The 13,390-nt window shown below is 45.3% G+C and overlaps 1 protein-coding gene across 1 annotated transcript in view; it reads right to left on the bottom strand.

The window, feature by feature from the left end:
* LOC132380273 (unconventional myosin-XV-like) overlaps nucleotides 1-13,390 on the bottom strand; it is a 909,717-nt gene that overhangs the window by 577,638 nt on the left and 318,689 nt on the right. Inside the window, exons 15-16 of the mRNA XM_059949029.1 lie at nucleotides 6,389-6,502; nucleotides 2,476-2,534 (exon numbers count right to left, since the gene is read on the bottom strand). Of these exons, the coding sequence (XP_059805012.1) occupies nucleotides 2,476-2,534; nucleotides 6,389-6,502 (173 nt within the window). The remainder of the gene's footprint in view (nucleotides 1-2,475; nucleotides 2,535-6,388; nucleotides 6,503-13,390) is intronic.

Raw genomic sequence — 13,390 nt, 5'->3', positions numbered from 1 at the left:
GTCCGGCTCCTTTGCCTACAGAAGAGTTTCCCGATCTGTCCTCTGTACCTCCAGAATATCGGGACCTAAAGCTGGTATTCAGCAAGACTCGGGCCACCACCTTACCCCCGCATCACCCCTATGATTGCTCTATTGATCTCTTTCCGGGAACCTCGCCACCTAGGGGCTGTCTGTATTCCCTGTCTCCCCCTGAAAGGGCAGCGATGAACAAGTACATCCAGGAGGGGCTGGCTGCAGGAATTATCCGTCCCTCTTCCTCCCCAGCAGGCGCAGGGTTCTTCTTTATAGCCAAGAAGGACAGGTCCCTGCGTCCTTGCGTGGACTATAGAGGTCTCAATGAGGTCACCGTGAAGAACCGCTAACCTCTTCTGCTTATGTCATCCGCACTTGAATTGCTCCAGGGTGCGTCTATCTTTTCCAAGCTCGACCTCCGCAACGCATCTGGTCCGCATAAGGAAGGGGGATGAGTGGAAGACCATGTTCAATACGCCATCTGGGCACTATGAATATTTGGTGATGCCTTTCGGACTTTCCAATGGTCCTGCTGTGTTCCAGTCTCTGGTAAAAGACGTCCTCCGGGACATGCTGAACCAAACCGTATTCGTATACCTGGATGACATTCTGATATTTTCCAGGTCCCTCTCTGAACATATCCAGCACGTCTGCCGGGTGCTCCAACGACTCCTGGAGAACCAGTTATTTGTGAAGGCGGAGACGTGTGAATTTCACCGGAGTTCAGCTTCGTTTCTGGGATAAGTGATCAGCGCTGGAAGAATCCAGATGAACCCTCAGAAGATCAAGGCGGTAGAGGAGGGGCCGCAACCCGCCTCTCGACGGGGGGTCCAACGCTTTCTTGGGTTTGCCAACTTCTATCGCCGATTCATCCTGACCGCACGCTGACTGCCCTAACCTCCTCTAAGTCGAAGTTCGCCTGGAATCCAGCGGCTTTTCAGATCTGAAGACTCGTTTCACCAGGGCACCTATCCGCCTTCAGGCCGACCCAACCAGGCAGTTTATAGTAGAGACGGAGTTGGGGCTATCCTGTCAGAGGACGACAAAGTACACCCGTGCGCCGCCTTCTCCCACAAATCTTCGCCCACAGAACGCAACTATGTCAACGGCGATCAAACTTGCTCTCGAGGGATGGCGGCATTGGCTTGAGGGAACGACTACCCCTTTTCTAGTCTGGACGGATCACAAGAACCTGGAATATATCTGTTCAGCCAATCGCCTCAATTCCCGCCAGGCTCGGTGGTCCCTGTTTTTTGCCTGTTTCAGGTTCATCCTGACCTACCACCCGGCTCTAAGAACGGTAAGCCTGACGCGCTTTCCAGGCAGTTTCCCACAACCGACGAGGCGCCCAAGGTTACGACCGTTCTCCCCAAGCAATGCCTGGTCGCCGCAGTACAGTGGGAGATTGAATCTGTGGTCCGGTCGGCCCAGCAGGGTGAGTCGGTTTCTGATGCATGTCCCGCTAACCCATTGTATGTCCCCCAGTCTGTCCGCTCCCAGGTTCTCCAGTGGGGACACAGCTCCAGACTGGCATGTCACCCTGGCATCAGACGCACGGTGGCCTTCATCAGACAAAGATTTTGGTGGTCATCCCTGAGGAAGGGTGTCAAGAGCCTCATTTCTGCCTGCCCAGTCTGTGCACAGAACAAGACCTCCAGCCAACCACCTACTGGTCTCCTGCAACCCCTACCTGTTCCTAGAAGGCCTTGGTCACACATTGCACTGTACTTTGTCACCGGTCTCCCCCCATCTGATGGTAACACCACCATTCTTACCATAGTGGATCATTTTTCCAAATCGGTCCCCTTAGTGCCCCTTCCCAGGCTGCCCTCGGCCAAGGAGATGGCCGACCTGGTGATTCAGCATGTTTTCCGTATTCACGGTCTTCCTGTTGAAGTGGTGCCTGACAGAGGTTCACAATTTACCTCCCACTTTTGGAGAGCTTTTTGCAAACTACTCGGGATCAAGGTTAACCTCTCATCTGGGTTTCATCCACAGAGTAATGGCCAGACTGAGCGGGTTAATCAACAGATGGAGGTGATGCTCCGTTGTGTGACGTCTCAGGAGTCTTCCTCTTGGAGTCCTCTTGGCAACTTTCCTGGGTCGAGTACGCCATCAATTCCTTGCCTTCTGCTTCATCAGGTCTGTCACCGTTCCAGTGCTGACTTGGCTATCACCCCACCCCCCCCCCTTTATTCGTACCTGAAACAGAGATACCAGGACAGGGCAGGGTTGTAGGGCTAGGACAGACTCAGCAAGCTGAACGGTCTCCTTCTGAAGAGCAACCATTCTGAGATATGGAAGTATGGAGTCAGAGGCACAGGTGCCTGAAAGGAAGAAACTAAAATAGAAATGCAGCAGACAGAAAGAACAATGAGAAAGAGAGAGTCAGTGAATAATGTGAGATGATGGCACAGGGACACATTACCACACACAGACCTGCACATGCAGGCATCATGTCACCTGGCATCTATGGAGCCTTCAACAGACAGTGGTGAAAAAATCCGGTCATAACTGGTCTCCTGAAATGATCAAAAGGTAAATTCAAAACACTTTATTTCCAAGAATATTAACAGAACTGAGAATGTGCCCATGTAAACCCCAGTTGATGCGAATATTAATATATATTCAGTGGCCAATTGATTAGGAACCATCTGTATCTAATAAAGTGACTACTTTGTGTATGTTCATGGTCTTCTGCTGCTGTGGCCCATCCACTTCAAGGTTTGACATGTTGTGCATTCAGAGATGCTCTTCTGTACACCGCTGTTGTAATGCATGGTTACTTGAGATACCATGACCTTCCTGTCAGCTTGAACCAGTCTGGCCATTCTTCTCTGACCTCTCTCATTAGCAAGGTGTTTTCACCCACAGAACTGCCACTCACTAGATTTTTTTTTGTTTTGCACCATTCTCTATAAATCCCAGAGACTTTTGTATATGAGACTGCCAAAAGGATCCTCAGGATCTCTCTTCCACTCACCAAAGATATTTATCAGAAACAGAGCCCTTAGCATTGTTAAAGATCCTTCCCATCCATTCCACAATCTCTTTGGCCCTACAGTCAGGTAGGAGGTACAGTAGCATTAGGACAAGAAGTGTTAGGATAGAAAACAGCTTCTGCCCCCAGGCAGTGAGACTACTGAACGCCCTGCCACCACTCAGGTCTCATGTATGAAACGCCAGTAGCGTTAAACTGTTTACTTTTTATCGCATCATAAATGCACCTTGTACTAAATGTCAATCTTCTGGAATATATTTTAGTATCTGTTAATTTATTGTGGTAATGTGAGTTATATGTACAGTATCATGCACCTTGGTCTGGAGGAACATTATTTTGTTGGCAGAATACATGTGTACAGTTAAATGACAATAAACTGAACTTGAAAATCCCAGGAGATCAGAAATTTCTGCGATCCTCAAACCACCCTGTCTGGCACCGACAATCATTCCATGGTCAAACTCACTTGGATCACTTTTCTACCCCATTCTGATGTTTGGTAAGAACAAAACTAAATTTCTTGACCATGTCTGCAAGCTTTTATGCATTGAGTTTCCACCACATGATTGGTTGATTAGATATTTGTATTAAGACCACATGACCTAGGAGCAGAAGTAGGCCTTTCGGCCCATTGATTCTGCTCCGCCATTCAATCATGGGTTGATCCAATTCTTCCAGTCATCCCCACTCCCCTGCCTTCTCCCCATACCCTTTGATGCCCTGGCTAATCAAGTACCTATCTATCTCTTAAATAGTCCAAATGACTTAGCCTCCACAGCAGCTTGTGGCAACAAATTCCACAGATTTACTACCCTCTGATTAAAGTATTTTCTCTGCATCTCTGTTCTAGATGGATATCCTTCAATCATGTCCTCATGTCCTAGATTCCCCAACCATGTGAAATAACTTTGCCATAACTACTCTGTTCAGGTCTTTTAACATTTGGAATGTTTCTATGAGATCTCTCTCTTTCCCCCCCCCCCCCCCCATTCTCCTGAACTCCAGGGAATACAGCCCAAGAGCTGCCAGACATTCCTCATACAGTAACCCTTTCATTCCTGGAATCATTCTCATGAATCTTCTCTGAACCCTCTCCAATGTCAGTATATCCTTTCTAAAATGAGCCCAAAACTGCACACAATACTCCAAGTGTGGTCTCACGAGTGCCTTATAGAGTATCAACATCACATCCCTGCTCTTCTATTCTATACCTCTAGAAATGTATTCACCTTCACCACTGACTCAACCTGGAGGTTAACCTTTGGGCATCTCTGCAGTTTGAATTCTTTCCCCATCTAAATAGTCTGCCAAAATGCATGACCAGACACTTTTCAACATTGTACTTCATTTACAAACAGATGTACCAAATAAAGTGACCAAGTGACAGATTAATCAACATTGAATGAGTATAAATCACTGAGCAAAGATGGACTCTACCACAGAATATACAGATTCCATTTCCAGTAATACTACAAATGCTGGCCAACCTCATTTCATGTCCCATGTAATCCTATCCTATACCACCCTGCTGTCCTCCTGGAATTCCTCCATTGTCCTCTAATAATCACTGTTCATCATTAACCATCCTTATTTCCTAAAAATGCCTCACCTTCTACTGCCACTAAGTAATTCTATACCTTAGATATAGAATCCTACAATCCCTCTCTCCATATCTCTTACGTAATTTCCCATCTCTTGTTTCTCACCTCTGGGAACATCTATTTTCACTAGCCTGATGTTCTCTTTACGTGACTTGTGATTACATGTGAGGTTTCTGTGATAAGGTTTGGAACTCATTACAAACAAGTTACTAGTTACTAAGTGACACCTGATAACACTGTTGATGCCACCTTCCATCATTCTGTTGAGAACTGAGACTGACAGTCAAGCCAGATTGAATATGTCCTGCGGTTTGACAGTTTTCCACATTGTTGAGTTATTGCCAGTGTTGTGATTGTACTGAAACAGCTTGGCTTGAGGCTCAGCGAACTGCGCTGTGCTCATCTTCAGTACTTCTGGGCTGCTGTCAGATCCCACACCCCTTATTATACCCACTGCTCTCAGCCAGTTTGAATATCACTCTGAAGTGAACTGAACAATGGCCTTGGTGATGGTGGGAATTCATGTTTCACCCTTGTCTTTGGCGCACACATGCCGGGCCCTGCCACCAGTGGTGTGGGGATGTTCTTGGAACCTTTTCCTCTTGTTTCATTGCCTATGTTTGACCTAATGCTATGTGACTACTTGGGGCCTGGAATCAATGTTAAGAACTCAGGATGTGGTAATGGACATTGAGTGTGTGTACTGCTTCCAGAGTATCATAGCACAGGTGAAAGGCACTGAGCAGTGAGGACACAATACTGCTACACTGAAATATACACAAATAAATACAATTCCAGAGACCTTGACAGACCTGCATGTGCAGATTGACATGAGAACATGGACTTGGCTTTTTTAGGTTTTTATGAATGGTTTTGGGGAGTTAGCAGTCACATTAGGATGAGGGTGAGTTAGAGTCAGGAGTAGTAAATTTAGAGACTAGGTAGGAGTCTGTGTCCAGGTCAAAGCTCTCTGTGGTCAAACGTCAGCGATTCCAGAAGGCATGTTGCATTTGCTGAGACCAGCAATCCTTAGGTTGGACACCAGTCCTGGGGTGGAAGTCCCAGGTACTGGCAGAGGTCACAAGAGCCAGTAACTCTCTAGATCACTGAGGTCAAAGGTCCATGCAAGTATGGAAGCCAAGATCTCTGCAAGTCCATGCATAGAGGCCCAAAGGTCCAACCCAGCAAAGTCCAGAGGGCAAAAGACAAAGGTTGTAGTCCAAATGTAGAGGCCCAGAGGAGTCACAATGGTCTGGGTCACTGGGGTGGATACCTGTGCAAGTCCAGAAGTTATCTGTGAGTCTAAGAATCTACGGACAAGAACTGGAGGCCTGGAGTTGGCCTGTTCTATGGGTGGACACCTGTCCAGGAGACTGAGTGAGTATGTAGAAGAGAGGTCGGGATAGGAAAAGGGCTTGTTTTGTTGTTGTGTTGTTTTAATTTTGTTGTTGCTATCTGTGGAACATTGTGGGTGTGGCATGTTTGCACCGGAATAGAGTCATAAAGCAGTATACCACAGAAAAAGGCCCTTTGGGCCATCTAGTCCAGTCCATACCAAAACCATTTAAACTGAGTGTGCTGGTTGTTCGTGCAAATGATGCATTCCACTGTATGTTTCAATACACGTGTGATAAATAAATCTCAATCTGAATCTGGACTCTGCCCAGTATTGCAAAACATAAACCATTTGTACCCACTCACGTAGATATGAAACAAAACACAGGTCACAGCCCCCTACCACTGTGGAAACTGGCCAGTCTGGCTTTGTACTCACTGTCATCCGTTGTGTGATGATGCTGTTGAGTGCATCCAATGAGACCTGCAGCAGGTTGGCCACGATCCGTGTCTCGGTGTGACTGACAATGACAGCCAGCTCCTGGGACCCCTCCTAGGAAACAAACCACAAGGTAAGTCTGAAGCCTGAGCTACACCAGCTGCTAATCACACTGGGCTCTGCTTGCAAGGCAACGCCTGCCGACTCCAGGGAAAACAGCATCAGGGTCCCCAGTGTCGATGCTCCGAGACCGTCTGAATTCTGTAGAGTTTAGACAAGACACAGAACTTAATCTGTAACACAGTTAAATCCTGCAAATAACCATTAACCTTTGTTAAAGTCTATGCTTTGCATGCTCTGTGTATGTAATAAACATACAGAACTTGACTTCTGTGTTCAGGAGCCTATTCAAATCCTTGGACTATCAACTCCAGTGCTGTGCAGGATCCCAGCGTTGCTGCTGTCATGAGGCCGCCTGGCCTGCAGAACATCGCGGTTGATAATCCAAGGATTTGAACAGTTTCTTGAACACAGAAGTCAAGTTCTGTATGTCTAACTTAGTGGCAGTAGTACAATGCAATATGTGACAATATAGCAAAAAATAAATAAGTAAATTGATTACTGTAAATATAAATATGTATATTAAACATGGTGCAAAAACAGAAATAATAAAAGTGAGGTAGTGTTCAAGGGTTCAATGTCCATTCAGAAATTGAATGGCAGAGAGGAAGAAGCTGTTCCTGAATCGTGTGAGTCCTGTGTGCCTTCTGTGCCTCCTGTCTGTACAATGTACTGTGTATGTTAATCAAAATGGCTTCTTTGTTTTGTTAAGAGTAGGAATGCTTCTTTCTCTCACAGTTTAGCTTTAGACTTGCTGATATCGGGATTGTATTCATTTGTTAACCAACGTGGAAATGTTATTTCGTCTTGTGGCTGGGAGCTGGGGGGTCTTCGCGGTCTTTTCAGAGAGTCGGGGAGAGGACGCCGAGGGAAGTGGACGTGTGCGGCACTGCTCGGTGGTCCCAGGTGCAAGGACGTGGAGGTCGGCGGAAAGCGACGAGGGGTCGAGTGGTTCAATGGTTTGAGCTCCAACGATGTGCACTAAACTGACTGAACTCTGATAAGTTTTGGTGCCTTTTCATTTTCTTTTCTTTTCCTTCATATATACTCTATTGTTAGTAAACTTTTATTTCTAGTAAAATCTTTAAAGTATATTCTATAATGGTATCTGGTGTGAGTTTGATATTGTGTGTGCATCGCTGCATTAACTTGTTTTCCACAGCATACGTATATGCGTATATGGGAGGGGGGGTCCCCTAGACATACACCAGTTGGGAACAGGTGTTACATATCTAACGCTAACAATGAGAAGAGGGCATGTCCTGGGTGATGGGGGTCCTTAATAATGGATGTCACCTTTCTGAGGCACCGCACCTCGAAGATGTCTTGGATAGTATGGAGGCTAATATCCAAGGTGGAACTGGCTAAGTTTACAACTTTCTGTAGTTTCTTTCGATCTGGTGCAGTAGCCACCCGCACCGCCCACCAGTCAGTGATGGAGCCTGTCAGAATGTTCTCCACAGCACATTTGTAGATGTTTTTGAGTGTGCCAGATGACAAACCACATCTCCACAAACTTCTAATGAAATATGGCCACTACCTTGCCTTCTTTATAGCTGCATTGATATGTTGGGACCAGGTTAGATCCTCAGAGATCTTGACACCCAACTGGAAAATGCTTACTTTCTCCACTTCTGATCTCTTTATGAGGATTGGTTTGTGTTCCCTCATCTGAAGTCCACAATCATCTCTTTGGTCTTATTGATGTTGAGTGCTTACTCAACTAATTGGCAAATCTCACTCCTGTACACCCTCTCATCTCCATCTGAGACTCTGCCAACAATGTATCATGAGCAAATTTATAGTTGGCAGTTGAGCTATGCCTAGCCACAGAGTCCAAATAACATATAACCATATAACAATCACAGCACGGAAACAGGGCCATCTCGGCCCTCCTAGTCCGTGTCATGGGTATAGAGAGAGTAGAGCGGTGGACTAAGCACACATCCCTGAGTTGCACCAGTGTTGAACGTCAGCGAGGAGGAGGTATTATCACCAATCCGCACAGACTGTGATCTTCTGTTTAGGAAGCTGAGCAGGAAGCCAGTAGCAGAGGGAGGTACAGAGACTGATGTTCTGCAGCTTATTGATCAAGCCTGTAGGAATGGTGGTGCTAAACACCAATCAGCATCCTGACATAGCTGATGTAGGCGGAGTCATGATGGCGCTAAACTGCCACTCCTTCATTTACATATATTTCTTATTCTTCCCTAGATATCTTTCCTTTTCCCTTTCATGGTGGATGAGGTTCTGTTGAAGACCCTAAACTGGAGTTACACTCAGAATTCTTTGCGAAAGTGGGACCAGTTCTTGGGGGCTCTCGGCCAGCTGCTTTTCAATATCCCAAAGACCCTGAGCCTGGAAGATGACCCCTGGGGTTCTGAGGTTTCACAGGCCTGTGTACCAGTTGATTCTAGGCCGGTGCCACCAACTGAAGCTTCAAGGAGAGAACATGGGAACAGTGGATCAGTGTATTCAGTGAGTTTTTTTTTCTCTCTCTTCATCTCTCGTAGGTGAGTGAGAGATCGTTGCCAATCCTAGAGTCACAGAACATTTACCACCATAAATCAGTGAGTTGTTTTGTGATGTCTCCCCACTCAATATGAAAGGGGCACCTCCTTTCCCTTTATTAGGGAGAGAGAGAACTTGTAGCATGTTGAATTGTAGGATGAACAATTACTTTTTGTTGTACTGCAGATCGTGGTCTTTATTAGGTGGCCTTGCTATTACATGCTTGGTGAGTGGAGGGTGCTGATTCTTTTTTGCGGAAGTGGGTGGGTCTGAGGGAGGGTCATTGCTTTGCTGCTGCTCGTGCTTGGGAGGGGGAGCAGGGGGCTTTGGGGTTCTAACTTTTTTACCATCACTCATTCTTTACAGCACTCTTTTTTTGTGGACATCTGCGAAGAACAAGAATTTCAGAATGTATACACTTTTCTGACATTAAACAGAACTATTAAACTATTGTTTGTGTTGTCCAGGTGATCTGAGACTATGTGAAGAGCCACTGAGATTGCATCTGCCACAGACCTATTGTGGCGATGGGCAAATTGCAGTGGGTCCAGGTCCTTGCTGAGGCAGGAATTCATTCAAGCCATAACCAACTTTAAAGCATTTCATCACTGTAGATGTGAATGCTACTGAATAACAGTCATTAAGGAAGCCTAAAGTACTCTTTTGGGAACTGGTATAACTGTTGCCCGTTTGTAGCAGGTGGGAACTTACAACCGTAGCAATGAGAGGTTGAAAATGTCCTTGAATACACCAATTTGTGCCAGTTGATTGGCACAAGTTTTCAGAGCCTTACCAGGTACTCCAAGGCCTGCCTCCATGGAGCGTTCACTGTCCTGAGAGACGGCCTGGCATTGGCCTCCAAGACAGAGATACCGGGTGCAGTATTGTCCTGTATTGGAATCAGTCTTGTGTTGAATGACCTTGCATTGTAATCGGTCTCAACTCATACTGCAAGATGCTGGAATCTGAAGCAAAAAGCCCATAACTGAAGGTTAGGCTACATCGTGGAGGGAAATGGGCAGCCAACATGTTAGGTTGAGACCTTTCATCTGAAACTCCATGAGGGAGATGGCCAGTATAAAGGGGTGAGGGTGAGGGGTTGGGAAAGAGCTGGAGGGGTTGATTGCCAAATGGAGGAAAGAAGATAATAATGACAGAGGTCAGGAGGTGATAGTTGGAGGTGACAAAGGGCTGCAGATGGGGGGAAATGATAGAAGAGGAAGGTGGAGAATGTAATCAAATAAGGGAGATGGGGAGTGCAGTGGTGGGGGGTGTAGGAGACCCACTGGTAAGGGTATGTGGGCGATGGACAGGTGGAGTGTGTAGAGGAGGGCAAAGACGGTGACTGGAATGGGAGGGTCAAGTGTGTGTCAGAGAAAAGGGTAAATTGGGGGAGAGAGAAAAGGGACAGAGAGCGACTCATAGCAGGTTACCTAAAATTGGACAAGTTGATGTGTATGCCATTGAGTTGTAGATTCCCTGGGCAGAATATGAGATGTTGTTTTTCTGGTTTGTGTGAACTGAGGACAAACAGGTCAGTGTGGGAATGAGGAGGAGAATTAAAATGGCTAGCAACCAGCAGCTTCAGGAGGCTCCACCCTCAGCCTCCTCCACTGTCTCCAGAGGGTGAAGCCAAACACAAAATGCAGGAACATCACCTCATTTCCACTTGGATGATCTGCAACCTCATGGCAAGGACATTGAATTCTGCAATCTTGGGTAACCCATTCCCCCTCGAATTTCCATCTCCTGATCTACCCAGTTCCTCCTATTCACACCCATCCCACCCTCTGCGACCCTGTCACTCACTTGCTTTTGCCACCTCAATCTCCAGCTGCCCATCGCCCACAATCTCCCACTGGAACCATCCCTCCTCCCATTTCCCTTACTGGTTCTATACTCCACTCAGATCCCATCATCTGCAGCCCTTTGTTGCCTCCATCTATCTTGCTACCTTCCCCATCTGGATCCACCATTCCATGCCAACTCTTGCCCCACATCCCCCCTTCACCTAGCTATCTCTCCTTTACCCCCTCAGTCCAAACAAAGGGTCTTGACCCAAAGGCCATCTGTTCATTTCCCTTCATAGATGCTGCCTGACATGCTGAGCTCCTCCAGCAGTGTGTATATGCTTGCATATTCTGCCAATTGCCAGCTTCGTGCATTTCTCTTACATTCTCTATGTAACTATTAATATGTGGTTATGTAAGCATTAAAATACAGCACTATATCTGAATCAGAATCAGGCTTAATATCACCGGCATGTGTTGTGAAATTTGTTAACTTAGCAGCAGTTCAATACATAATATAGAAGAAAAAAATAAAATAAAATAAAATAATACTAATAATAATAAATAAATTACAGTATACATATATTGAATACATTAAAAATGGTGAAAATAACAATTTAGGAATGTTCATTTAGGAATCGGATGGCAGAGGGGAAGAAGCTGTTCCTGAATTGCTGAGTGTGTATCTTCAGGCTTCTGTACCTCCTTCCTGATGGTAACAGTGAGAAGAGGGCATGTCCTGGTTACGTTGTAGGCTAGTACACATGATGGAGCCGACTAAATTGACAACCCTCTGCAGTTTCTTTCGGTCCTGTGCAGTAGCCCCCACCCCACTCCCATACCAGACAGTGATGCATATGTGGAATATTTTTATGAACATGTGCCTTATTAATAATTTTATTTCCTTTCCCCGTCAAGTTATTTTTCTGTTGGAATAATACATATAATTTCCTCACACTGTTATCTAGCTCTAAATAATTGCTCTTCTACTCCGTGAAATGATTAATTGTGAGTTTGTCTTTGTCTCTGTACCGCCCAGACTGTTGATAAGATGTTTACCTTTGCAGAACCAACTCATTTTCCTGCCTATGCGTCAAACCATTAAAGTTCACTGTAATGTATGCATCATGAGTGTTACAACACATTCACTGAAGCAGAAACTAATTGAGGGAAAATTAACAGCATCGTGACATAAAGAGAAACCAATAGCATCAAAACAGTGTTAAACTGGAGGAGAGTGAGGAACCCTCGGTTACAGTGGCTGAACGCATTGGCACCTCTCTAGTCAGGGCACTGACATGCTGTGAAATGTCAATTAGTATGGCAACACTGGTTAAGTTATTGGATTAAAAATACAGAAACCAGGATTAATAATCAGAAATCTTGTGTTAAAATAGAAGCTCAGGAAGTTCAGTTCAGTTAATTAAATAAACTTGAGGCTAAACTTAATAATGATAACCATTACACCCTAACGGTTTTTAGCATCTTCTTGAAAGGGACGCAGCCAGCCTTATCCAGTTTCTGCTTTATATAAAGAATACCTATTCCTTTCGTTTGCAATATTATCTTATTTTTGGAATTTATAATTTTAATTTTGTAATTTAAAATCGTCTTTGCATTGTACTGCTGCTGCAAAACATGAAAAATTTCACATCATATGGAGATAATAAATCATATTCTGATACTCAAATATTCCTGCAATAAAGTCCAAAATACCACTGCCCTGTTGCCTGCTATGCCTGGGCAGTCTTCAGTGATGCATACAAGAGAACTGCCGTCCCCCGAACACTTTGAGCATAAATACTTCCCAATCTCTCACCTGTACAAAACCCACTCACCACTAATCCCCTGGTTTCTGCTTGGTGGAGACATGGATGCATGGGTATGAAGGTGGAGTGGGATTGGTATCTTTAACTCTCCATGCTTATCTACAGTTGATACAAATCAGGATTTGCTAACATTTGGTTTTATTGATAGTTTTGTTGAACCCATTCAGTCTTGTAACTGTAATTGGATAGCCTCGGAACCTTCATCTGGAATTACCGCTCTCTTTGAGCTGCAATTTCAATGGGAAATGGGTTGCTTATTTCACTGGCTTAGTCCACCCTCTACTATGTCATTGTGCTGTCTGTGTCTGGTCCAAGCAAACATTTCTGAGAATAGAGAACAGAGGCATTTCCAAACGGAGCACTCAGGATGAGTTCTGGGTGATGTCGTTTCTGGAATCAACTGAAGGGGCCAGGGCCAGACATGAAGAGTTTGTGAGCATGGAGTGTGAAGATTTACGAGCGATTAGACAGTGTGGAGGGATTTGTTGTCTTTTGCTGTTGCTGGTGATTAGAGATAGATTCTCCTCTCCTGCAGAAGCCTATCTCTACTTCCAGCTGCCTGCCTCCAGTGTCCAATTTCAGATTGACTGATTATCCCATCCAAGGCAAACTCCACTGGCTTAACGTGGCAAGGACTTCCACTGAGTCTGAATAAAAAGGTAATGAAACTGCTATGTACAAATCATCACCAGAGTGTTACACTACCTTCTGGTCCCCGTCTAAATGCAAATGCATCTGCTAATCCCTCTACT

This window comes from Hypanus sabinus, chromosome 23 (genome assembly GCF_030144855.1).
Source record: "Hypanus sabinus isolate sHypSab1 chromosome 23, sHypSab1.hap1, whole genome shotgun sequence".
Classification (NCBI taxonomy): domain Eukaryota; kingdom Metazoa; phylum Chordata; class Chondrichthyes; order Myliobatiformes; family Dasyatidae; genus Hypanus; species Hypanus sabinus.
Note: the sequence above shows the minus strand (reverse complement) of the source record. Positions and strands in the feature narration are given on the sequence as shown.